Source organism: Sylvia atricapilla, chromosome 1, assembly GCF_009819655.1.
Source record: "Sylvia atricapilla isolate bSylAtr1 chromosome 1, bSylAtr1.pri, whole genome shotgun sequence".
Classification (NCBI taxonomy): Eukaryota; Metazoa; Chordata; class Aves; order Passeriformes; family Sylviidae; genus Sylvia; species Sylvia atricapilla.
Window position 1 is genome coordinate 101,795,891 of NC_089140.1, and position 26,972 is coordinate 101,822,862.

At 37.0% G+C, this 26,972-nt stretch overlaps 1 protein-coding gene across 7 annotated transcripts in view; it reads right to left on the reverse strand.

The window, feature by feature from the left end:
• Positions 1–26,972, reverse strand: part of PTPRM (protein tyrosine phosphatase receptor type M) — a 440,879-nt gene that overhangs the window by 77,513 nt on the left and 336,394 nt on the right. For 3 of the 7 annotated variants that reach the window (XM_066329205.1, XM_066329257.1, XM_066329223.1), the window contains 4 exons: positions 15,066–15,217; positions 12,382–12,456; positions 12,129–12,155; positions 7,443–7,630 (listed from right to left, as the gene is read on the reverse strand). In XM_066329205.1, the coding sequence (XP_066185302.1) occupies positions 7,443–7,630; positions 12,129–12,155; positions 12,382–12,456; positions 15,066–15,217 (442 nt within the window). The remainder of the gene's footprint in view (positions 1–7,442; positions 7,631–12,128; positions 12,156–12,381; positions 12,457–15,065; positions 15,218–26,972) is intronic. The other 4 variants (XM_066329214.1, XM_066329232.1, XM_066329240.1 and 1 more) reach the window with 2 other exon arrangements.

Below are 26,972 nucleotides of genomic sequence, written 5' to 3' on the forward strand. Positions count from 1 at the left end.
GTGTATATATATATAATTAATAGATTATAATTGCATTTAACATCATCTGCATAATTTAAAATGGAATAACTACATGACTGATTTTTTATGTCTTTTTAAAGGGCACTAATAAAATATGAAGAAGGTAAGAGGCCTTATATGAGTAGGAAGTAATGAATAATATCTTGAACATTAAAGCCCAATATATTATTCTGTGCACATAAATTGGACCAATTCACTTTTGCAGGTGCAATGGGAAAAGTATGGTACATCAGCACTTTTCAAAAGTAAATAATATGTTAACTGAAAAAGGGATTACAGATTCTGATCAAATATTCAATGTCTTATTTGAATAATTAATAAGTCAGGCTGGTGCAAATATGCAGCAAATAGCCTGGAATGTTTCAAAAATTTTTCTTTCTTTCAAATCATACTTGTCACTAGCATTTAGAGTGTTTAACCTATCACCTTACTGCTGTGAGCATTAAAGCCATTCTTGCAGATTTCCCTCTAGAAATTCACCTTATGACTGAAATTACATTCAGTGGCTTCATTTAGTTTCCTACTGTCGTGCTCAACAGCCCATAACAATACATAGATTGGCTAAATCTGAAATTATACCCTAATTTCAATAGGTACAGAGAGAGAATAAATTTGATACTAGCAAAAGCATAGTAGCAAGATCAGTCGGCAAAAATGACTTCACTAATGGACAACCAGGGTAAAATATACTGAGAAGTCTGCTTAGTACAGTTTGACTCCTCTCAACCTGTGGCTGCCAAAGGGGATGAAGACAAGACAGACAGGAAAATAATGTTCAGAAGATTTCACATGGTAAAATAGTGGAATGATGTGTGTTTGTTATACATAAAAATACATCCAAACATGTAGGAAGGAAGCAGTAGGATGGAAAAAGTTAATTCTTTCCATTAATATTATATAGCCCCTGTGTTGATTACTTGGACGTATCACATGTGGATACAGGATTTTCAAAGATCTGTTCAGTACTATGTTGACAATAATCACTGAAACTTAGAAACTATTTCTTTTACTGCTCCAATTTAATATTGCACATGCCCACAAATCTTTCCAGAATAAACTGAGAAAGATGTTGCACTGTCCTCAGAGAATAAAAGATCCTAATGATGGAGTCATAGGTCAGGAAAAAGGGGAGGAAGATTAAAACCAGTTTTTAAAGACTGCTGTGATGGCTGGCTGGACTCAAGATGCGAAAAAAGCCCCACAACCCCCTAAAGTAAATTGAAACTCTATTACCACGGGATAATGAAGTGCCAGAGGCACATCCACAAAACTGCATGCAACAGTTAAAATTACCCATTTTAAATGCTTATGTAGACTCCCTCATTAAGGGTCAGGAATAACAAAAGAGGTGCTTATCACGCTTTAAATTAGCTTTATATTTTCAGTCCAGCTATGTTGAGATCTGAAACAAAAGTCTGCTAAATATCTGATCATGGAAAAGACTCCCAGGGCATCTTCAGGATCAAGAAAAACGACATATTACAGCACATTTTTCCTCGCTGACATATTTTGTACTCATTCATATGTTTGCCTCAGCATGAACCAGGACTACCAGACTCAGTAGAAGCAGCGAATGATTGAAACAGCTGCCAGAGCTCCTACATAAGAACAACCTGCACTCGTTTATCCATCCAATTGATCAGCTTAAGAATCTATATCTCACGGCTTTTGAGTGGACCAACATTTTTCTGAGTGGATCAATACCACCAGAGTCTGTTTTAACTGCTTAAATAGATACAATGGTCATCAAAGATGCACTTTAAAGCTACCAGGCTTTCCTTAAAGCATAGTCTACACTTTACATACAAGACTCATGGAGAAAAAATTTGGCTGAATTAGGCATCCTTGCTCTGGTTAGGTGTCCTTGCTGCCTAAGACCACACACAGTTCAGACTGTTTAGGCTGCTGAGAAGAAGGAATCAAGAGGTTCATACGCAAGTAAATCACAAACTGATCAGTACCAAAAATAGCTGAATCACAGCATGAGCAAACAGCTGCCTACATCCCACTGAGAGTAATCCTAAGGATACTGAAAGTGTTCTAGTCTATACACTTCTGCAATTTTATTATTCAAACAGATAAAAGCACAAAGCCTTTCTAATGAAGCCATGACCTGCCTAAATCTATTTTCTGTGATAAGAATAAATTCTAATTAAACCTGCTTAAACAAAACAAATCAGAGAGCTGTTTCTGCATATACACGCACTTTTATTTAAATTGGAGGAGAATGCATTTAGGAAGAGTGGGAGAGGAAAACTGTGATTTAGAAAGCTGTGAGACATCTTGAGCACTGGGCAGTTAACCACACTGTGACATAAGGCAGTGTCCCATGAATGATATTAAGCACTGTGACAGCACTTCTCCTCCATGTGAAATCTGTTAAGAAGAGAAATTCAGAGTAATAAAGGACAGGTACAGAATTGCATAAAGATTGCTGACAACAACACACACTCAGCAAACTAAGTGTCCTTCCTCTGAATGGAAAAATATCCCAAATTCGCCTACAGTTAAAATTGTTGACGATTGATTCTTGCTGATCAGCATTTTCAAGTCACCCATTCTTCTACAAGACTTAAACAGATACTGCCATGCACTGGGAAACTGTCACTACTAACATAGGCTATGCACCAGTGAATGTCATTTCGGGCTTGGGATTACTTTATTTCAACAATTTAGTATTGATCTGGAGTACCTTAGAATTTATAAACCAAAAAATGCTTTGTGGATAAAGCAGTTGCGCATTTTTACTGCTTTTTTCAACTTCCCTACATATCATCTCCACAGTGCGAAGACTGCCTGTGCTCAAGTTCCTGGGATAATCCCAGGAAGAATAACCAGGAAGAAGTTACCCGGTATTTTTGGAAGGCTCTTTCAGATCCCACAGCAGTGTGAAGAAGGTGGTTATGTCTTTACCTCCTTTGGTAAAGGAGGAGCACCTGCTTCATATAAAGGACCATTTATGGGGGTTATCCCTCATTGTGGATGAGAGAACACATACATAGATAAGAACATAGAGAGAACACTTACATAATACATGGCTTAACCAAGCCACTGCAACTTTCCAGTATTAAAGATTAACAGTGGAACTGGGAATTTCACGATTGTTCTGAGATCCATCTAAACAGATGAAACTTGAAAAAAAAAATAACAGCAGTGATCTCTATGGATCAATACTTCGAACAATTTTCTATGCCATTTTCACTGGAGAAGTTCCCACTATTTCACTTCTATCTCTATCTCTGTTACATTTATAATCCCTAATGAGTTTTCCTCTGTATTATAAAAACAGAAAGAGAGGAACAGTTACCTACTCCTGGTTCTTGAAGACACAGATGCTGTCCTTCCTGTATTTACGCTGTGGATTAATGCCCCCACCCTCACCCAGTGTTCCGGGGTCTTTCTGTTTTCTATGTAACTTGTGTCTTGTGGGATAGAAAATAACCTGCACTGATTGTGGTACTGACTGTCTCAGCTGGTGTTGCAGAATATCAAATAAAACCAGAGAAAAAGGTGTGATAAAAATGCACAGGTTGGAGGTGAGAAAGATTAGTTGGAGTCGCAAGAAACGTGCAGGAAAAATAGGGCCAGCTGGGCCCTACCAGTAGCTATAATTACATAACATTAAAAAAAATACACAATTTTCCTACTATTTTCAAGATTTCAGAACAGGGCCCCAGAAGCACAAGTCTTAAAAGTGTCATGTGGCAGCAAATTTGTCTTCCAGCTGGAACCAAAGAGAAAAAAAAATGCGACTGGGGACTGTGTATGAGTGACAGGATTTTAGTCTGTTATGGCTTTGCATGACAGCAAAAAATGGAAATTATATCAGAGTTCTTTCAAAGTCACGTATTATTCTAAGAGTGGTTTGGAGAAAAAAAAATCCCAAACTAGGCACTCATGGGGCAAACATCCTCCATGAAAAAATTCCTGCTACTCTGCAATAATTTCTGCCTCCCCAAAAAAAGGATCTGTATTTCTACTGGTTTTGGAGAGTTTTTTTCCCTCCTATTTTGTTTCTTAAAATCATTTTGTATTTATCCCGGATATTCCATTGGCCAATGAAATTTTTTCAGCCAGTTAGGTTTTACTGATGATTACATCTGCCTTAGCTTATCTACATTAGCATATCTTCTGAAGCTCTATTTAAATGAAGATACTGCTATTAAAACAGAATTCTTCATACCCCAAATTATTTTTAACACTCATCTCCAAATTCTCTTTAAATTACCCATTTTTTTATGATCACTTTTGGCCACAATCACCCAAGGTATAGCTGAACAATGACCATGGCCAGATAACCTATTTTTAAATACTTCTACCAATCTATAACAGATGCTCAGAAGTGCTGACCGGAAATGAATTGTTTAACACACATGAGATACTATATTTCATGTTCCTGACCTTGACAGGCACCCTGAGCCCATATTAATCTATTTAGCTATGATAATTTAGACATTAGTACAGTTACATTAGTGCAACACATCAGAATGAGACCATGCAGCACAGAAGGAACATATTCAGTGAAGTTTATCTTGGCAGTATATAAAGTTACTGTATTTGAAATAGTATTGGTTTAATGATATAAAATAATTTCTGGAGTGAAACAGTTAAAAAACCTTGGGAAAGGATGTGCTTGACAGAAGACGAGGAGAGGGAAGATGAGACAGATGACAGGGAGGAAAGCCTTAAAGATAAAGCTACATGGAGGAAGCTTTTTTAAATTCTGTTATTGACACAGTCCTGTTAGTGACAGTAAGTGAGGCTGATCTGAGCAGGACACCCTTTGCAAATTTTGGCTTTTCAAAGGAACCTCTGGTTTTGAGATAATGGAAGCTCAGAACTCCCTGTCATGGAACATAATGTGAAATTGATTTTTCAAGGCTTTATCTACACAAAGTTGCACTGGTTTAATTAAAGGTGTGTTTTAAAATCAATTTTGTTAAAGCAGTCCAAGCCCCTATGTGGACGCTCTGTAATCGATTTGGAACTGTCTTCTGTCAACTAACCTCAATTTGGCAAAGAACCACTTTACACTGAGTAGTCACCAATTTAAGTTGATCCAAAAACAGGGTTAAAAATAAAACTTATCTGAAATGGTAAGAGACTTTAATGAATTTATCTATTTCTGCCCTAGCTACACGAAGCCATGCTGGTCTCCAGTAGCCTAATTGATCTGTTTGGAAGCAGATGAACTTGTTGCTTGGATTTACGGCCCTTTGACAGATGGATGTTTCTGAGAAAAGATATAGTGAAATCCCTGTGAAAGTATGGGGCCTAAAACCAAAAGGTGACAGGTGTAAGGAGGAAGAAGCGATGAATTACAGAAACCACTTCTCCCTTTTCTAGTTACTTAGTTTCTTTAATGCAGAAAGAAGACAAGCAAGGAGGCTCCTCCACGACCAGTAAAAGCTCTCCCATGCTGTACTGGGGAACAGATTAAACAATCCACAATCAGTGTAGGGGTGCTTGGGAAATCAGGCCAATGTTATCCTGTCAGTCTAACATCTAACACCACTGGAACCAAGCCAAAATCTCTCCTGTCTTTAGGGTCTGGCAGGGGACAGAAGGGATTTTAAAGATCCACTGCAGACTAGCTATGTGGAAATTTCACCCAGTTTTTGGATTTCTGCGCACTCGCACTCCACTAGGCCACAAATGAAGGTCTGCATTTAACTCCACAGCTTACAGAAATGCATTTGTGTTCTTCCCACACCTGAGAAACAGATGGGAAAGCAGGCAGTGAAGTTGCTACTGGCGTGGCCCCAAGGACGTGTCTGCATGTGCTCTGGTTCTACAGACAGGCACAATATCAGCCTCTCCAGCCAAGAGCAAGGGTCTGATCCTGCTGGTGGGAACACGGCCCTTCTCCCAGGAGAACAAGAAGGCAAAATCCTGCAGAACAGTGTGTTCCTCCAAGCTCTGGAGTACTGGGAGCTATAGATACTCAGTATCCCAAGTGGGTAGATCCTAATGCACAGCTCAGCAGTGAGCAAGTACCAGCTTGTCATTGCTCAAAGATGATTTTTCAACATTTATCCTTTGTCTAAGTTACACCAAAAACATTTGCATGACAACCAGTAGGACTTAAAATTACATATATGTGCTTAGACGCTGAACTATAGCCCAAATATATAATTGAGAATGGTGGTCCTAATTATTAAGTTTTATTTTAAAGCATTTAAAACTATGCATGACAGCAAGTGCTCTGTGTCCTTGCTCCTTATGGGTAATGCGCTACTTTACTTTCTGTTCTGTTCCACAGATTTATTTTCAGAATGAATCCTGTGTGAATTTCTCCTGAATCAAACTCTTTCCCTGGTGAGACTATATAATCCTGCTGTCTTGTTAGAGCAAAAACCATCTATGAGACTTCATTCAAAACAAATCCCCTGTCAAACTATTTCTTCCTTTTCATTTGGACATTCATCCTTCTGATAATACACAAGGAAGAAATTCTTTTGTTGTCTAGTTCAAATTTGTAAAGAGGACAGTATCAGTCTGAAAGAACTGTAAACAAAGAGATTTGCAACCTTTGCTGTGCTAGAATATATTGGGCAGTCATTCATTGCATATGGAGGAAAAAACAGCATTACTGCAGTAGTTCAATGGAAAAAACCCTCAAATATATGGCTAGTTGTAGTTCATTCTAATTATAACAATTTCCATATATAAAGAGGAGTTTTTCAGTTCCAGCTTCACTATTTTAAGTCCTCCTTCCCTGCCACTATTAAGAAACTGATGTATTGCATCTACTGGCATTAGTCATGACTACACCTACTGTCTGTAATGGGATGCCATTCATCAGCTTGGTAGGCTGAAAATTAAGTGATTTTCCTGGAAATTGTTTCTCAGCAGAATCATTTGATCCACTGTAGTTAAAAAGCCATGCCATTGGTTGCACTATAAATTTCACTTTACGGTCTTGATTTTATTTTTTTTTAATAAATTAATTGTAGTTTTTCTCTAGGCTTAATGCTGGTATAAAAGGTTTTGGGTGATGAGCAATCTTTTCCAAACACATGAATTTTCAATTCTATCACTTTTAAATAACAGTGGCATAAAAAACCTCACAGGAACAAACTTGTTTAAGTCAGCCACACAAATGAAAGTTGACAAGTGATTAGGTCCTCCTGGGAATGAATTATTTTCCATGTTCCAGGGGAAAAAATGTCATCAGTGACTTTAGAAGTGGCCTGAAGCATGGGGTTTGTAAATCTAATACTACAAATACCAGTTTAAACAATTATATATTTAAGCAAATTTTATAACACAAAGCTGGCATGACAAAGCATGAAGTTCAAAAAAACCACCATGTCTCGTAAAATCCAAGCAGCATACACACTTGGAAAAACTCAGCATCAGACACATACAACCAACAGTGCAGAAGACATAACAATCAGATCCTTAGACCTGACACTTACCTCGTACTCCTCTTTAAATCCGTAGCCTTCTGCACACTTCATCTGGGTGATGTGCTGCAGCAAGTCAGCTACACGGATGGCTGGATGGAGCTGTCCGGTCTGGTAGGGCACATCCACCGGATCTCTCTTCTTATAGGTATGGGATTGGACCAGGCTGCTTGTGTCACTGACCATCGTGTGGGTTTCATCTAGAAAAAGAGTATCTCATCATGTACTGGTTCATTTTCATTTCTTAAAAGAAATAGAAACTACAAAGATTTCTACAGGAATGGCAGAAATCTGACACCATCAGCATTGTTTCTGTCTGTGAAGGCTACACCGGAAGAACAGTAAATCCATGAGCAGTTTACACACGGAAATTGCAAGACTGATTGGAATGAGGCAAAGTCCATAGTTCTACAATGGAAGCATTGCAGAGCAGTCCAAACTCTAATATTATCTTAAATATTGCTAGCTGATTGCAAACGAATTTTAAAACAGGCATTTCATTTTAAACTGCATAGAAGTTTCATTCTGAAACTTCAACAAGTCCCATGGAATGAAACTGGACTTGTATTTTTCATAGACTATTAAAGTGCTGTAGTTTACACTGCAAATTTAGAGCAAATGTTTGGAGTGAGCAAAATAAAAAGATGCACAAAATGGCTTATGGTTTCATCAAGCTAGGACTGCAATGGTAATGTAGATCTTAAAACAACACTTGGAGACAAACTACAAGAAGACAAATGCAAAGGATCATCTGGTAAGGAAAAATGTCTTGACTGACTGCTGAACCATGCTTTAGGACCACGGTGTATCATGAGCCACCACATTAGGCATGGAATGTTATATGTCAACTGACATGCAAGCCAACAAACAGGAGACCCCCTTGGGCTGCTTAAAATTTTTATGAGACACGTACTTCTCCCAACCCTCCACATCTCTTCCATGGGGCAAATGGGCAACTTACCATTGATTGGCACTTTTAAGAAGATACATATCAGGAGAAAAAAAAGAGGAGGAGAAAAAGGAAACAGGGCATAAGCAACAGTACTACATTAATAATTACAGGTAATTTTATGTTTTAAATTTAGTTTTTACAGAATGATTCCCTAAATGGGTCAGATTCTGCTCTCAGTTTCACAGTAGAAATTAGATTTACTAAAACCAAGGTATCATACTGTGAGTCAATTCACACAGACGGAACTGAGATCAAAACCTAGACTTAGCAGCAAATAGATGTGAAAGTGCACTTTACCTAAGGAAGTAATATGAATTGCTTCCTGTATAAATGGAATTCTAAAATTTTATTCAGACTGGATAAGAGAAAAAACCCACCCCAAATTCTAAGGTCGAAGAATCATCATAAATATTTAATCCATTTACTCAAATAATAATTTTATATATCTTAGATTTTTAAAATTTTAACAAAAATTGTTAATAGGATGCTTTGACTTCAAACTATTCCTCTCTTACTGAACATTGAAAAAAAAAAACCTGTATTATGTTTATAAAACAAGGTATTTGTAAATAAATAATACTTTGTAGGATAAGCCATATGATAGGGAAGCATTAAAATAATATTTCCACATTCATAAAGTTAGATATATTATAGCAGAAAGTCCCACAAATACTCTGTATGAAAAGGTCTCAGATTCTCATGTACACACCAAAAATACTAACACACCTTGTTAAAGGTGATATTCTGGTCTTAGTGGTACTACTGAAAATTGATGTTAAAGCCAGAAAGCTCAATGAGTCAGATTTCGAAGATGGTTTGAGGCCCTCTCAATTCCCACTACGACAAATGAAATCTGGTCCTCACTAAGCATACCGTCAATACAAACTGTGCATTGACACTTAAACCAGGAACAGCGGAGAAGAATGTATGGATATGAGTATGGCCAGTTCACTCCTTTTCCTGTCAGTCTGCTCATCTGGTCTAATGCAGAGGAAAGGGACTCATCTTTTAGTCATAAAATTTTACAGCTTTTGTCTGATGCGATATAAAATTGTACTGCAAAGCACCTCGGGATGCATGGCATGAAGCGTGGTATACAAGTGTAGGTACAGTATGTTGCTGCTGAAATGGCGCCTGAAAACTACAAGGTGGCTAAGACACAAAAGACAAAAAAAAGTGTAGAAAGTTGATAATGATATTTTGGGTTGCTTATTCCAATTTTAGAAACAGGTTAAAAAAATTGAGGATTTTTTTTCTTTTTTTGCAGACTGCAAAGTTCTTTCCAATACAGACTGTTAGTAACTAAGATGAAGGCAAAGTTATCCAAGTCTTGTACTGTGCAAGCATCAGTTTAATACTTATGAATCTCTTTCCCGCAAGCTCCCTAGTTTTAGACTGATTTTCCTCTTTCCTTTTTTTTTTTTTTAATCTCTGATAGCTTCATTAATACAGAAGGAGTTATCACTTAAGCTTTTTTAAATAAAGTGGTTTTAATCCTTGGTTTATACAGTACATTAGGAGCCACATATATTACAGTTTTATACTTTGCCTCTGAGCACTGTAGCATGAGTGTTTCAGGCTGTCAGTTTTTCAAAGGGTGGGCTCCTCCAGACATAGTGCCCATGTGCAATGGGAAGTTTGCCTGGCTTAAATACTCCTACAGCTGCAGTTGTCCTACAGTACACTTACCCATTCCCATAGAGAATTATTGCATTTATTAAATAATACACTTTGGAAACAGTAAGTATGCTGTGACTTTTCTATCAGATTTTGAAAGCTGAACTCAATCATTCACCAGACTTACACCTTCCTCAGGAGGTCACACTGAAAAAATCATTTAGTTCTTACTACAGGCTTGATCCTGCAGTTAACACAACTTCTTTGGACAGTGGAAGACAGCAAGAGCAGGTTTTGCTTGCAATTAAAACTCTGCATACTTTGTTAACAGCTGTATTCCTCTACCAGCTCAAGCACAGTTAATTTGATTTACCTCAGATACAACACCATTTGTGCACAGACAGTCATAAACACATATTGGGAGGGAGATCTAATCTGAATCATAAAATGGTACTAAATTTTTAACAGGTAAAGATACAGAAATATTTATTTTATGCAGTGAAATAACCAAAATATTTTCTGAGATGAGTAAGAACAGGTTTGCTGTAGTAGGCCATAAAATACACGCCTAAATCATTAAAAGATTTCACAGACTTAGTAAAATCAGAGAATTTATTTTTCCCAGTGTGTGTTTGCCTGATAGCTGAATTACTTGCTTAGAGATCATTTCTTGGGGGAAAAGAAGCTAACGAATAATTTTATCATTGTTATTATACAGAAAAGAATCACAAAAATAACCAAAGAAAACATTAACTAAATATTAAAAACAGAAAATCTCAAAGTTTTTCTCCTGATAATAGTACTTTACTCCTTTCCCACCCACAAGGTCAGAAAGAACATCTACTGCATGAAGCGCTGAATGAATGCTAAAGCACACACAAAAAAATCTAACATCTCAGGCAGTTAAAAGGCACTGCAAATTTCATTTGCATGCAGATTATTACATTGTTACAGTCACTACCATTACCTTCTTCCAGATTTACATAATGTATAAAACCAGCAAAGTTCCTTCTCAAAGTTATCATACTGAAGTGCACTGCACTAAATATTCTTTCACACTAACAAATTTTCAAGATCACCTTCCTAAACTTTTACTTCTTATATGCTTCACTCTGTGTCTATCTAGGCCTGTTCAACTTACAGTTTAAGGGCAGGGATCAGTTAAGGGCTCTTAAATTTTTTAGAGTAATTGGAAGAAAAAAGAAGAGAAAAGAAACTATTTGTAGTAAAAATATAAACTGAAAAATGAGTAAATAACTAGGCTTAACACTTAAAGAATTTGATTTCCTGCTACAGTGCACTGTTATGTTCGGAATTACTATTAAAAACTGCCCCTATTTAATTTGAAGTTAGCACGGGAAGGAGGTGTAAGTGAACACAAGCCACGAAGGGGTTAGAATTATGCACTGAAAATGCAACAGCGCCTCATGCTTATTATTTATCACTGCAGAAACCTCTCTTTTTGATGCTGGACAACAGAAAATTTTCCTGAATTTCAAGTGGAAATGCTTTACGTTTTAACTGTTTGTTTTTTACCTACAGTTTTACTGTTTTATTTCATCCCCGTGACACCTGATGTATAATAAACTATAGACTCAACCATCATGTTATTTTGCTGTTCAAAATACCATCTCCTTTCTAAACCGTCACTTTTTGACAAACACATCAGGAACTCTGCAGAACTGTCAGAAGACATGGCAGCTGGTAGATGGCCAGAACTGTGTTTTGTCTGATTTCCTGTATCCTGAGTAGTTTAACTATGAAAAAAAGTTATTTTTAAGAAGTGACATCTTCAGTTCAGTGATAAAACAGAAAAAAAAAAAAAAAAAAGGAAAACTATTTCAATTGCTGCTATAATCAAATTCTTTTGTGTCACTCCAAATACATGCATAAACATTTCCTTGTAAATCCCTGTATTAAAATTATTTCTGTCTTTTCTCCCCTGACTTGCGCTATGACAGTAGTAAGCAAACCTGATAACTGCCCTTAGCATCTCAGTGTAGCCAAGCCTACCACCCCTCCCTTTAGCATAAAGCTCCAGCATTTCGCACACTATCGTCTGCTCCCCAAGAACTGCAACTTCTGAAATTACTTCAGCAATAAACTTTGATAAAGGGAAATATTCTCACCTAAAATTGCAGTTGGCACAAATGGATCTGTCATACATCATAAGCAGGTCAATGCAGGAAAGGTAAAAAGAGAGAGAACAGTAAATGGTTGATACATGTTCCCGAGTTTTCTTTCAGAAAGCTACTGTTAGCAACCGGTATGTTTCTTAAACATACATTAAAAGCTGATGGCAAGAAGTATAACAACATAAATATGTATTCTTTTATTATGGAAAGGTTTATAGAGGATGGAAACCAAGAAAAAACTGGTTACCTGGGTAGTAAGAATTAGGCACTGTTGTGCTCAGTGTGTTAGTTTTCATTGTAAATGAAGATGGTGAAGATACAGCTGCAAAGAGAAACAAAGCTGGTTAGAGACAGAGATATGATATGCAGCTACTGAAGCTGAGTGACACAGCAGATGGGATTGACTTGACTTAAGCATTCATCCTGCTGTGTTTCTTGCACTGGAATCAGGACCTAGGGAAAACCAGGCAAGGCAAGGCTAGTGAATGAAATAGCTCACTGAGTTTGATCAATTCTCTAAAAAGAAGTGTCACTGGAGAAAGCATTTTGATTGCTGATGGGGATTATACTTCTTAAATCACAAGATTAGACTGAATACTGGTGCTTGAAACAACACATTACAACGACTAGAGGTGTTTTTGACAGAAGCTTTGATCATTAATAAGTTTTCCTTATAATACTGTAAACACCTTATGCAAATAGTCTACTGTAGCTTATTTTTTCCTCTCCTTTTTTAATTTGATTTGTTTAGACAGGTGGGCAGTGTGCATAGAGATTCTAATGGACCCTGAATATCACTCTTTGTTTGAAGGTGGTTTTCAGGGAGTTATATACAGACCAATGCTCACATTGGTATTTAACCACTGAACCATTTGTAAAACCAATGGGAAAGCCCGATGGGAACAAATTAAGTTCAGTTTGCCCCTAGTATACAAATATCATGCAAATTACCATTGTAAATACAGATACACTTAACAGGTAGGAGTTAATCACAACATTTTACAGGATGTTCAGCCAAAGAGTCATTAGAGGCTTTCAAGCAAAGCTCATTGCAAATTCCACTTTAGCTACTTGTCTACACAACTCAAATTCAGTCTGATCAGTGAATGTAAGCATATTCTGGATACCTGTAAATACACTAACAGGAATGTGTGAAACAAAACAGACTTGAAGAAGCCAGGATCTGCTGGATGAGGAGTGAGATTACTCCTGCTGGCTTTCATCCATCTTTTTTAAAGTTGATCTTCTAGGGCAAACAGTTACTAGCCCTTGTTAATATGGGTACATCTCAAAACTGAAATAAATAATGCTGATAGTTATCATTTATCATATAAATTAATATATCTGAGACCATGTTTCTTTGATTATGTCTCCAGAATGGGGAGATTACATTTTCTTGATGGCCGCAACAGAATGATATTTCTTTTGGGTATGAATACAGAGATTAGTTGAGGTCAGGGCTGCTGCAGGTAACAAAACTTGCTAGGTAGAGAATGTAGGCATGGTAATGAACTTTCATAGGAAGTAGGAATGTTCTAGACCTCTTGAGTACAAGGCCTTACACAAAGATTATTCCTGAAGATTGTCAGTGAGCACCTTCTAGTGACACTGTTTTTGGTGGTATGGTTTTATGGAAAGTCTAATTAGAGGTTCAAGCCCTCGAGCAGTATAAAAAACTCGGCATGACGATGATTGTAAAGAGGTTTGAGGTGGTTTACATGAAGAGGATTTAGTCCCAGGAACTCACTGCAGCTTCATTTGTAGTTATGACCATTCAGCAGCGCCAGTGGAAAACTGGACCATGATGATGGAAGATGAAGTAAAACCTCTTCATCTCTTCACAGAAATAAGCAATCTCATTAACTGCAAAGGTATACTCTCACTAGAAAGGCAGATCTGGTTTGAAAGATCTATTTCAAATCAATTTCAAATGTAACTCAAATGCAAATTAACATTGCAAATTCTGAACCTAATGCTGCTGAGAAAAGTCTTACTGTATAAACCTCACAGAGTGTTTGTACAATTGAGCTCATCAAAGATAAATTCTTAAGCATATTAAAGAGCGGGAGTTGGGCCTTGCATACTGTTAGTACTTGAAAAAAAATTTAATCTTTGACAAATTCTGAAGATGTTAGGAAAACCACTGGCATGCTAAAAAACCCCTGGGGTTCCTTAAGAACTAAAAAAATCAAAAAACCTCTTTGAACCTAGTCATCCTTTTAAAAAAAATATGAAAAGTTATTGTTTTTTCATGGTCTTTGCTTAGTGCCAACCCTCTGATAGGAGTGAGGCCTTGACTAAAATTCTAATACAGGAAACTATAACCCAAATCTTATTTATTTTCAAGGTAGATCCAAGAAGACCCAGGATATTAGAGAATCTCTTATGAAATTGCAGAACAGATAAGTCCAGAGTTCTTCCTTTGCACATGCAATAGAAAGAGCATCATCTAGAATTGAAAATAATAAGACAATCAGATTATCATTATTAAGTTATTACATTCAAAAAATAAATTTGAACTACAAAAAAAAAAAAAGCAAGGGAAGCATTTTAAGGACTTGGGACAGCATGAGGGATATAAGATTTTCATTATAATTGAGATTGGAGAAAGGTAAAACTACTGTTTCAGTAATGTTACTGCTCTTCTGCAGAAGAAAAGGATAGACAGAAAAAAGCTCAATTACCCTTATTATTTTTAAAGGGGTCTATTCTTGATGTCTGACTGTCTTGCTCATTTGAATAGATACTGTAATGTGCTGCACAGTGGGAAACTCTCAGTCCCATGGATTTTCCATGACTGAGTAATGAGGAATATTTTAAAAACCATTTGCACCTTTCTTTCACCTTCAAAAAAAAAGAAAAGAAAAAAAAAAGAAAAAAAAAAAAAAAAGAAAAAAAAAAAAGAAAAGAAAAGAAAGGAAAAAAACTTACATCTCCCATTTAGATTGTGCGTGTCCATGAAAGAGAAAGCTTCATCACAGTTGGTGCCTTGCTCAGTGTAGCTTTTATCCATTGAATTCACCATCACTGTCATTTCCTGCCGAGTACTACTCAATGTCTCTTTCCGCTTTTTAGCCAATTTTCTTAAGAAATGAATGATGAGGGGAAAAAAAGAGAAAAACAACTTTCAGTAAGCAGACATAGTCTTCATGTTGTTTACATCAGTACTGTAGTTTGTGACCATATTATTAAGTAACATTTACATTTGTTTCTGCATTTCTGGAAACTTAAATTTATTTTACTCTCATCTCTTTTAGTCTGATAATCAAGGGATAGTTGCCAGTGCACTGACATGTGGTATAGAAAATTAATCCTTGGGGATCACTACCGAATTAAAAGGGACTACTTGGATATGAAGGTGATGTGAGTATCAGAGTATCAATATCAGAGGCTACATCAGATTAAACATATAAATAAAAATGAAAAGACAGATTTCACTGGAACTGACAAATTGGTACCAATGTTCACGCATGTAGAAGAGTCTGGAGCAGTTTCACTGAGACCCTGTGTAAAACAGCAATCTGGTTTATATAATATTGTATGTGTATGTTGGAGCTCTGAATACACACTGCACATTTCAAAATAGACATTCCAAATTGACTTGCATTACTAAAGACTATTTTCCATCACTCCTAATTTCAGGAGAATTAGTCACATGAGTTAGTTGCTTCTCAGCTGGAGTGGTCTGTCAGAGACAAGATCTTAAATCTAATACTACAACAGTGATTTATTAAACTATAGAATTGCCTTGGATGCAAGTAACCTTTTTTTTCCCCAGTTCTGTCTTTTTCAGTCTGAAGTCTCACTGTCTCCTCCTGAGTTATGTTTCACTATATCACAAAACAACTTGTCTGAAACTCTTGACTTCTCCTTCAACCTCTGTGAGGCATCTGTGATCCCGATGATAGTGGATCCCATGATTAACTGGCTTGTTGCCCTGGCCCATGACTCTGTCTGAGAGCAAGCCTTTCTCCAAGTTCTTGCCTACAGCCCTAATTTAAATTTTCCAGATTCTTTCTGTAGAGTATCTTCAAGGTATGGGTTTAAAAAAAATAACTGCTCCACAGGCTTTACTTGTCCTATCTGTTAATTCAACGACTTTTCCTCTGTGGAAAACATAATGAGCCCGCTCATATTCATCTGCCAGAAGGATCTTTTACATACCTCCATCTAGAAGTTACAGGAACTTTTAATCTCACCTAGGTTCCTTCTACTTCTAGAGGCCAAATGTATCAAACATAACCAACTTGTGGTAACTTTCAAAGTCTTTCTGTTTGTTAACTCTTATTCAGTATGAAAAGATGATTCCCACCAGAGACAAAAGTTTACACCAGCCTCCCCGAGATTTTCAAACATTTGTCTCCTCTCATGCTACACAGGAGGGGCTTTCTGTAACTCTCCCAACTGATATCTCACTCTTTCACTTCAAATCACTGCCTGAAGACACAGTTGCAAAGTACCAATATTACTGCTTCCTATGCTGATCACTACTGCCTCAGTCTCTTCATATTCCCCATCTATCCACCTGTTATCCCCTATCTTTCACCTCCCTAAGAAGCCATTTGGGCAGGAGCCCAAATGTGGTTGTGTTCTGTACCAGTGTCCAAGCTCAGCAGTATCCATGAATAAAGCTCAAAATGTCTTTGAAATGAAAGCCTTGCTAACAGTACAAGTAGGAACAGTAAGCGCAGGCATGGTATTGGGTCAGTGGACAGAAGAGCATTAAGCGTCACATTTGGGCCTCAATAAGCTGAGAGATTGCCACTCCATTCCTGAGGGCATCTCCCCATGACTGCAAGTGAATAAAGTGCACTGCCTTAAATACCTGCTGCAGCACTTGCAGCAATGAGCAGTGTCATGCCTTTGCCCATCCCAGCTCAGGAGTCACCTGTATTTGCTTGAGCCTTTGCTTACTCTGTAGACTTGGTAATAAAACTGGCTCTTTATTATTGCACAGTGCATAAATGCACAAGGGAGCATGGTCTGAACTCTTTCATAACAGAGAAAGTTAAATTTTATTCAAGTACCGTAAGTAAAACAAAACTCTTCGATCTTTGCATTCTTCAATCTCCCCTCCTTCATATCTAATTGTAAGGAATAAGTAATATATTATTCAAAGTAGAATATGAGACTTATCACCTAATACATTAATAACATAATGGAAGTTCTTTGTAAGGACACGTTTATCAAAGTGGTAACATGAACTGGGTATTTTTTTTTCCTCTTTCACCCTTACATGGCAGTACATTTAGGTAGCAGTCATGCATGGCTCCCCCTTCCAATCCTTGGGTCCCATGATCAAGCTAAAGCAGATTTATTTTTTAAGACAGTAACAACTGTACAGTACTTCTCAATCTGAATCTAATTCTGGAAATAGGTCTTGTGGGAAAAGTTCAAATCTGAAACAACTTACAGGAAGAGAGCAATACCAGCCAGACTTCTGTACTGTGAACAAAAACACCCACTGGACCCAGTCAAGTAAACTTCAGCTGAATATAACATTTCTAGCATCTGCAGTTTTCAGATTTTGCTGAAAGTGTTGCAGTGCTGCAGTCTCTGCAGCTCATCCATTCCTTGGATCTCTCAATCCCCAAGAGGGCCTCGCTACACAAGATTTAAGAAACTCGTAAAACTGTGGTACCTCACATCTCCACCACCACTCATCTCTTATATTTGAAGTAAATTCAGGGGGAAAAAAAGGTTTAAATATTTGATTATCTTCACTCATGGAAAAGACACTTCATAGCTACTATCTGATGTTTCATCCTTCTTAAAGGAAAAAAGATCTACAGCCAAAGGGAAAACATAAAACAGATGGAAGCTCCCAGGATGATTACCTAGGATGAAATTATTTTTGTAGGGAACGCAAAAATATCAGCTTATCGCACAAATAGTGCTACCATGACTATATGAGGAAAGAAAATGTACTATATCAGTCCCAGGAAAGAGAAGCCTGATATTCAAAAAAATCTCAAGATTAGCTAGGAACTGTTGGAATTTTAAGGCGCAAGAAATAGCAATAAGTGAACTGGTGCAATGATTAAAATCTAGTAAAATGCAGACAAAATACAGACTTCCTCTGCAAAACTGTGTGGGATTTTGTGTATCATTTAGTCTGCTATGGTACAAATATTAATCAAAAACAGTCCAGGAAAGTAATTAGCTAAACAGTTCATCACAATCTGTCCCCATTTTATCTACCATGATGAAACACTCCAATGATTCATCCTCTCCTGCACAGTCCCATTCCTGCTGAAAGGCTCACTCTGTAAAACTTGTGCAAACCTAACTCAGTACCTTTCTCAAAATCCCCCTTCCCAGTGACTTTTCTCTCAACCATCCCAGAAACCAACTTCAATAACTGCTAAGTTGCTACTATGTTGCCAGCCTCTGTCTGGTTCCTTTTCCATCTATTTTCCTGCATCCCTTCTCTCTGTCCTGTCTTGACTTAAATAACAAACTCTTTTGGACCTAGCTTGCCTTTTCTCTTCGTGTTTAAAAAGCACTGAGCACAGCAATGAGGCCCAATGGGACACTGCCATAGTTAGAGGAATGCAACAACAGTAAAAATAATTTTTTTAAAAAAAGATGGTGACTAGGGTTGTAATGAACTCAGGCCCTGCCAAAAATGTGCCTTTCATTTTAACTTAGGAATAATGAGAAAAGCATATTAACTTGAATCTAACAAAAACTTCCTGCTTCCCCATTCCACACTGAGTGCTACTCTCCTTTCTGTACTAGTATGCCTCCTTTCTCACCAAGCAAAGAAAGGAGAAACAAGATGCTGCCACTTTCCACAGCTCCAGCAACACACTACCATCACCAATATATTAATAAATGAAGTGAGATGAAATTTTTAATTGTGCTGCTAAAGGAATTGGGCTGAATTTTTTCTTTTAATTAATGCAGTGATCTATTGCACTTACTGTAACTCAAAATAGCTGCTTCTTACATACTTATTGTTTCAAATTTTACTTCTCTGCTTGACAAGTCACAGAAACGGTTCAGATGAAGACAGGATTGGGAGCTTGCATGTAACCCAGTAGTGCAGTGCACCTTTAATTGCAAAAGCCTTTTAACAATTTGCTCACCAAACCTCTATAGGATCTAAACCCCAATAAGAATAATCTTTTAGTAAAATGCTTTAGCAAGTAGTTAGAAAGATGTGATACCAAGGTTAGGGCTAAATGGTCATTTTTTTCACAACAGTGATACATTACCAGTGGCTATCCCACTTAAGTGCATTTTAGTATTTGCACTGTTCTCCATATACACACAGACCTAGAAAATGTCCAGAATCTTTTCCAACAAAACACAATTTTTAAGTTGTAGTAAAAATTAGAAATAGGGTTAAAAAGTTACAAAATTATCTCATGAGGTAGAGCGATTGGATATTCACTTACGGCAAAATTCAGTGTTAAAAGATATAAAGTCATGCATATGGGAAAAATAATTCCTAATTATACACACACAATATTGCATCTAAATGACTTCATAAAATACAGAAGAAAGAAATTTGATAGTCACCAATTCTTTGAAGACAAGAAGTTCAGTAAAAAAGGCAAGAAGAAGTCAGAAATGACTATGTAAGGGATAGAGAACAAAATGGAAAATGCGATTAAGCAATCGTATAGATCTATGGAGCTTCCACATTTTGAACACTGCGTGCAGTTCTGACACATGCCTATCCCAAAAAGATTTTCACAAAGTAGAGAACATATACAGAGAGGTGATAGGAAGATCAAAGGAGCAGACCCTACCAGAAGAGCAGTAATCCTTCCATAGATAAGGAGTCCCTAGCTTAAAAAAAGAAGGCAGTTGAACTGAGAATGTGATAAAAGTAGATAAAAAACCATGAAGAAAACTAAGAAATTAATAAATAATTATTATTTCTCAACCATGAAAGAATCAGAAGCAGGGAGTATATAGATTTTTTTAAAATACAGAAGTAAGTATTTTCACAAAACTCAGAAAGCATTCTGCTCTGCCTTGCCTCGAGTCCTGTGTGCATTTTTGGGCACCACAAGAGAAAAAGACGACATTAAGCTATCAGAGAATGTCCAAAGGAGGACAACAAAGATGGTGAAGGGCCTTGAGGGGAAGCTGCATGAGGAGTGGCTGAGGTCACTTGGGCTGTTCAGCCAGGAGGAGACTGAGGACGCAGTTGAGACCTCATTGCAGTTACAGCTCCCTGGTGAGGGGAAGAGGAGGGGCAGGCACTGATCTCTGCTCTGTGCTGACCAGTGACAGGACCTGAGGCAATGGCCTGAAGTGTTATCTGGGGAGGTTTAGATGGGATAACAGGAAAAGGTTCTTCATCCAGAGGGTGTTTGGGGAGGCTCCCAGGGAAGTGGTCACAGCACCAAGCCTGATAGAATGCAAGAAGTGTTTGGACAGTTCTCCCAGGTACATGTCTGATTCCAGGGATGTCCCGTGCAGGGTCAGAAATTGAGACTCTATGATCCTTGTGGGTCCCTTCCAATTCAGGATATTCTGTAAATTCTTTGTAATGCATTGTCACTAGACTCATGAGATAACAAAAGTTAGTATCAGTAAAAGAAAATTTGATAAAGGGCTGAGCGGAGGACAGCGAATGCATTACTTTTTCTTCACTCTGTTTCTGTATTCATCTAAAGGCCTGTCACTGGCCACTATCACAGACACAGTGGGGAGTTTTATTCCAAATTTTGATTCCAAAAATTTTTTATTGTATTAACAATCTCTTCCACAGGTAATGCAGAAAACAGGATTTGAATACATTACTTGTATTCCTAACACTCAGAATTACTATTTTTAAAAATTTTTTTAGTCTACTTACAATACCAGCTGTATCAATCAACATTATTATTATTATTATTATTATCATTAGTACTACTAGTAGTAGTAGTAGTATATAAATTAAATTAATTACTTTGATATCTCTCTTGGCTGCCTAGGATATGCAAAAAAAAAAGAAAAAAGTCTCAGAGCTAATTTTGGAGAATCTACTTCAACCTGAAATAATTTAATGATCATAACTGATTCAGCAACATTCAGCATGAAGATGCAATGTGATAAAAGCTCTCCACAGGAAGTGGGTAAAAAAGTGCAAAGATAACAGACTTGTTCTTTGTTTATTGAGTTTTTATACATTTTTCCAACTTATATTGAAATTATTTTCTTGAACAACAAAACAGTTTTTCTCAATAACTGTGATTGTTTTCCTGTTTTCAACAGTGGGTTCTCTAAGGCAGAGACAAATGCACACGTCACATATCATTGTGACAATTACATGTGTGTGAGCTGTTACACATTTGGTAACATTGGGTATTATTCTAATCTGCATTAGAAAATTCCAAAAGCTACTTTCTATTTTTAGAATTTTTTTCTTCTTTATTTAAGAGTACTTTGAATATCCAGTGCCTCATTTGTACTCTTTATGTTTCTTTTTATTGTTAAAAAGTCCTTATAGAAAACAAGTTTTCAGAACCTGAATATCAAATCCAATTCAGTCCAAATAGTAAATTTCTTTAGGTGTTATTAAATAACTATGACTACAAGTAATTAGTACTTTAGTCTACTTTACATTTCTTATCCAAACAGCAACACTGTGCACAGAACCCTTTCTATCTCCCCAAATGGAGACCGAGCCACAAATACGAAGCAATGGAAATCAAATAAGGAAATGAAATATAAACATTGTGGCATTAGTGATAGTAAACTTCTGCTCACCTGAACTTCTGTCATTCAATTTAACATTTATGTCTCATACTGAAATGCAATATGCTCAAGACTGCAATTTCACAGTGACATTAAACTGTGTTCCGTCAGTATTCTATGAGACAAGAAATAAGGTTGGAAGAAATATTTTTAAAGGCACTACATTTTGCAGCAGGATGTTGAGAGCACCTAATAAAATACTTTACAAGCTGTCCCAACTTCTAGCATTTCTACAGAACAACCACAGGGAAAGCAATAGTTAGGAGAATTAAAAAAGGAAAAAGGTGGCAGGATAACACTGAATTGTGTTGTCACTCACTTGTGATCTCAGTATGCAATCCTGGTTTTGATTATAAAATTATAATTATTCTTTGTCCTAAGAAGTTCAACATATATTTTGCATTGACATCAAAACCGTATGGAAGACTGATTTAGACATTATGAATATTTTAATATAGACAAGGGTTCATAAGCCTTTTTACCTGATGTACAAAGGGGTGGCTTATTATAATTTCTTTTAGGTGCCTTCTCTTTGTTCTAATTATCAGCTTCCTGCATCAAAACAAATGCTAACACTATCCATTTCATTTTTATCATGCTCTTGCATTCTCTGATAAAGAAAAAAGAAAAAACTTTTAAAAATGCTGTGATTATGCTCAAATTTTGGAAACAGTGTTCCTGATACCAAAGAATTTAATTTTCACCCCTTTCACTCACTGTAGTTTTCATTTTTTTGCCACAGAGACATTGCATGAACTTTCAGACCAAGAAGATATTCCAATATTGCCAGGATTGACTGTGAAGAGAGGAAAGAAGAATACAAGTAAAGGGATGGGGGGAAGCATTCCTTTAACTTACGGAGTTAAGGGAATTGAGTGCAAAAAGAGTGCAATTTTTTTACATGAAAGTGGAGGTTAACAAAAATAGTTTTGTTTTTTTATTGGGATAAACAAAACCAGTTTTGATTTTTGTGGTTCTTTTCTAATTTGGCATGTAAGAACTTCAGTGGTCTTTTTGCACTTTTTTGTTACTAGTAGATTGGTTCATTATCATCATGAGATCAGAGCAAAAAAGAAAAGTTATTTGGAAAGATCCCAGTATTCCTTGTAGTTCACAGTATAAGTACAGCATGAGTTGAGAAACAGTGGCTGAGAAAAGAGAATATAGAGGCGAATGGGAAATGAGAAGGAAAAGATAACGGAAAAGTAAGGTACAGCTCCAGTCAGACACACACCTCATCTACTTTTGCTGCTAAGTGTTCTTTCCTGAATTCAAGTATGCAGCACATGCTTTGAGATTTGCTTACAGTGACATCATTAAAAACTCTGCTCACTTGTTTCTCATCTTCTGCTTTGTATGAACTCCACATCAGGTTATCTGAGTTTCTGCAAGTGAGGATTATAGCATCAAACCCAAAACCACCTCAGGTCAAAGGAGGCATTGCACTGACAAAATTTGCTGATGCAGAGGAGGAGCTCTAGTGACTGACTGCAAAAAATGGAGCTATGAATTGGTGCATCAGACATTAATGTAACAACATTTATTTGAAATGGCCTGACTCTTGTCTTAGCTCTGAGAAAGTTATATTTGTGGTTACAGTTATAGTTCTAGCATGTCCACCCAAGAGGACCTCAATGCATTTTAGTGTGATTGACAGGTTCTTCAGGGAAGGCTCTAGGCTATGGCAGTAAAAAGGAATTTGAGAAGCTCTGGCAGAACTCTATGTCTGCAAAGCTGCTGCCTGCACTATTTTTGGCTCAAGTTAGTCTCTGGCTGTGGTCTTCAGAAAAATGCACCCACACAATTAAAAAAAAGCCAACGACCTTCTGCCTCCCCAATAGAATAAAACAGTAATGAGACGTGAGCAGCAATATCCCATAATTTACTATTATCTGATCTTGACCATGACCTTGAATACTGTAAGTAATGAACTGGGCAATTAAATGTCCCATTCTTCTCAGCTGAACTAAAGAAGGAAAAATGAAAAGCCACAAATTCTCTCAATTTTTTACAAGATTTAACAGTTCTGCAATATGAATTTTAATTTGTGTTTTGCTTCTTATGATCCTGAAATCAACCAAGGAAACAGTGGACACAACGTTTAATCGACCTATAGGTCCTCCTGAATTATAGGGGTGCGTAAGAAAAAAAACACATACTTTTGTCCCCACAAATTAATTACAAGGCAAATACTTATAAATCTGTCCATTTCACTAAAGACTTGTTTCCTTAAGTGATTAGAGCAGCCACATAGAACTATTTGCAGGATGAGGACTGGGGTCCCACTTTGAATATGGAGGAGGCTGAAGTATGGCAAATCCTTTATGAGCAGAGGGCAAAACTCAGCTGCAACACTTGAAGGCCTTTCTGACAGAGAAGGAAATGGACTTTTAAATACTACATGACTGAGCAGGGAATTCAGCCTGGATTTTTCTCAGTAGACAAGTCCTGGACAAGGAGAGACTGAGAGGCTTGTTCAGCCTGGAGAAGAGAAAGCTCACATTGGATTTTAATATTATTTTAACAACCTAATGGGAGCACATGAAGGAGACAGAACAAGATTCCAGGAACAAGGTGAAAGGACAACACACCCTAGACAAGAGCTGCAATTTAGGAAATTTCTACTACAGCTTAGTGAAGTTTTTGTCACCATTGGGATAGTCAAACAGTGGAGCAGGTGCTCAGAAAGGTGGGATCTCAGTCTTTGGAAATACTCAAAACCCTGCTGGACACTGTCCTGAGCAACTCGATTTATTCTAGGTCTGCTTTGAGCAGAAGGTTAGAAAAGATGATATCTAAAGTTCCCTTCTAATCCAAATTATTCTAGAACTCCCATTAAGTGTTCTGGTAATAGGACATTTTCATAAAAAGGAAGACATGGGGGGATTTAGAACATTACAGATTTGAGCACAATCCTCAATTGTGCCTTTCCTTTGAATAGTCTTACATGTAAGATGCAGTCAGAACCAATACAGAATAATACTAGCAAAATTACAAACACTCAATTAAATATGATGATAGATTTAAATTCATTTTAGTTAATAATTTCATTCTTTAAGCATTATTTTCTGCCACTTGTATTCAACCACCTTTCTAAAATAAGGACTGAAGCGTGTGTAAATATTTTTATCAATAAAGCTTTTTCATTAGAGAGCTTAATTAATTTTTCATTAATTAGTTATATTCACATTGAATTGCATAATGAGAATGTAGAATTTTTCCATGAAAAAATACAAATTATGCTTTGATTTTCTAAAATGATATTAATATGTTCTTATTTTAATGAAAATGAAACCTTCCATTTTCCATGTTTTATTTGTATTAATTTCTGCTACATTGATTGTACATAAATGTAAACTGACATTACACTACTATACAGGCTTTTATGATAGTATTTCAAGTTTACCGAAATTATGTATTTGAAGTTTTTGAACAAATCCTTTTCTGAAATGTATGGTCACACAGAAATTACACACCTCACCATTCCTTTTGCCTGAGAATACCTTCTCCCTCACAAAAAGAAATTTCCTTCTCTGAGCTAACTCTGAAGAACACTAAATGAAAACTTACACAGAACCCACACCTTCTCTTTTGTTACCATATATGCTGTTTTATTTAGACTCACAGAACCATTAAGGTTGGAAAAGATCTCCAAGATCATCAAGTCCAAACTCCGACTGACCATCACCCTGTCAGGTAAAATACAGCACTAAGTGCCCCATTCTGTCCTTTCCTGAACGCTTCCAGGGAAGGTGACTCCACCCCATTCCTGAACAGCCCGTTCCAATGCTCCACAACCCTCACAGTGATGAAATTCTTCCTGATGTCCACCCTGAACCTCCCCTGGCACAGCTAGAGGCTGTTCTCTTGTCCTGTTGCGAACTGCCTGGTAGAAGAAGCCAAACGCCACTGCAGGCCATTGTAGAGAATGACAACGTCTCCCCTGAGCCTCCTTTTCTCTCCAGATATAGGAATATTTTGTATGGAAATTAATATACATACGTGATCTTGTTTCAAAAGCTAAAATTTTAAAGGAACCTACGTAGATGAATGAAAGATGTGTATATCATACTCTAGGCTCAGAGAATTTTCTTCATAGTAGAGTGTAGATGGGTATCAAAAATACTGCACAAGGTAAAATACCCTATTTATAACATATTGTAAAATTTATATTTTGCATTTGACATTGCAATTCCTCTTTGTCTTAACAGCTTTTCTTTTTCCTCTTTGCCCCCAACATACTATCCCTATGATCTGAATAAAAAACTGAACAGACAACACTGGGACCTACTCAGGAGGAGGTAGCTGTGTGATGTGTAGTGCCAGACAACAGGAACATAAAAGCTTTTCACAGGAACACATTCATGACAGATTTTGAAATTCTCTTCCTGAAACTAATTACCATTTTAGAAAAGGCTGGCTAATGATGAAAGAAAACACCTTCTTATCCCATAGCTGTCAGGTTTAAGTAGAGTCTCAAACTCTCAGGCATAGTGTGCACTGTAGGTGTCCAGAATCCCTCTGCTTTCACGAACCAAAACAAGAGGCAGTGTTAAACTAATGCAAATTTACTTTGGGATGGTTTTGCCCACACCGAAATTTCACCATATTTTCTGAGGTGCTCTAAGCATGAGGAATATGAGGAATTACAGCGATGTATGGCAGATGTATCTGTGAAGATACATTAGCCTCTGTCTTTGAGGTTTGCTATGTTATTCTCAAAGTCCTTAAGCATGGCCAGGGCAAATGTCTTTCTAGAAGTCTACCTGCCACATAAGCATTTCCTTACACAGAGAGAAAATCCTTAGCCCCACAAGTGCATCACTACCTGAGATTGATCTGGGTATGGAACAGGTGCCTTCTATGTGAAATATCTTGTTACTTGCACTATGGGGTTACAAAATTTGTTTTGTAAGTCCCAGTGGAGGAAGTATCTCTACAGCATCTAACAAGTTAATTCTACGCTGGCGTGGAGTCAATAGAAAGCTATAGCAACTGTGACAGTTTCAAGTACAGGAGATGTTTTTCCCTTAAGGTATTTAGATCTCTATACAGATCCCTCTCTCACTGACCAGAAACTTAAAAGCATTTGAGGGCAAATTGTCTGCTGGGTATACATCAAAAGAAGCAAGCCTGTGA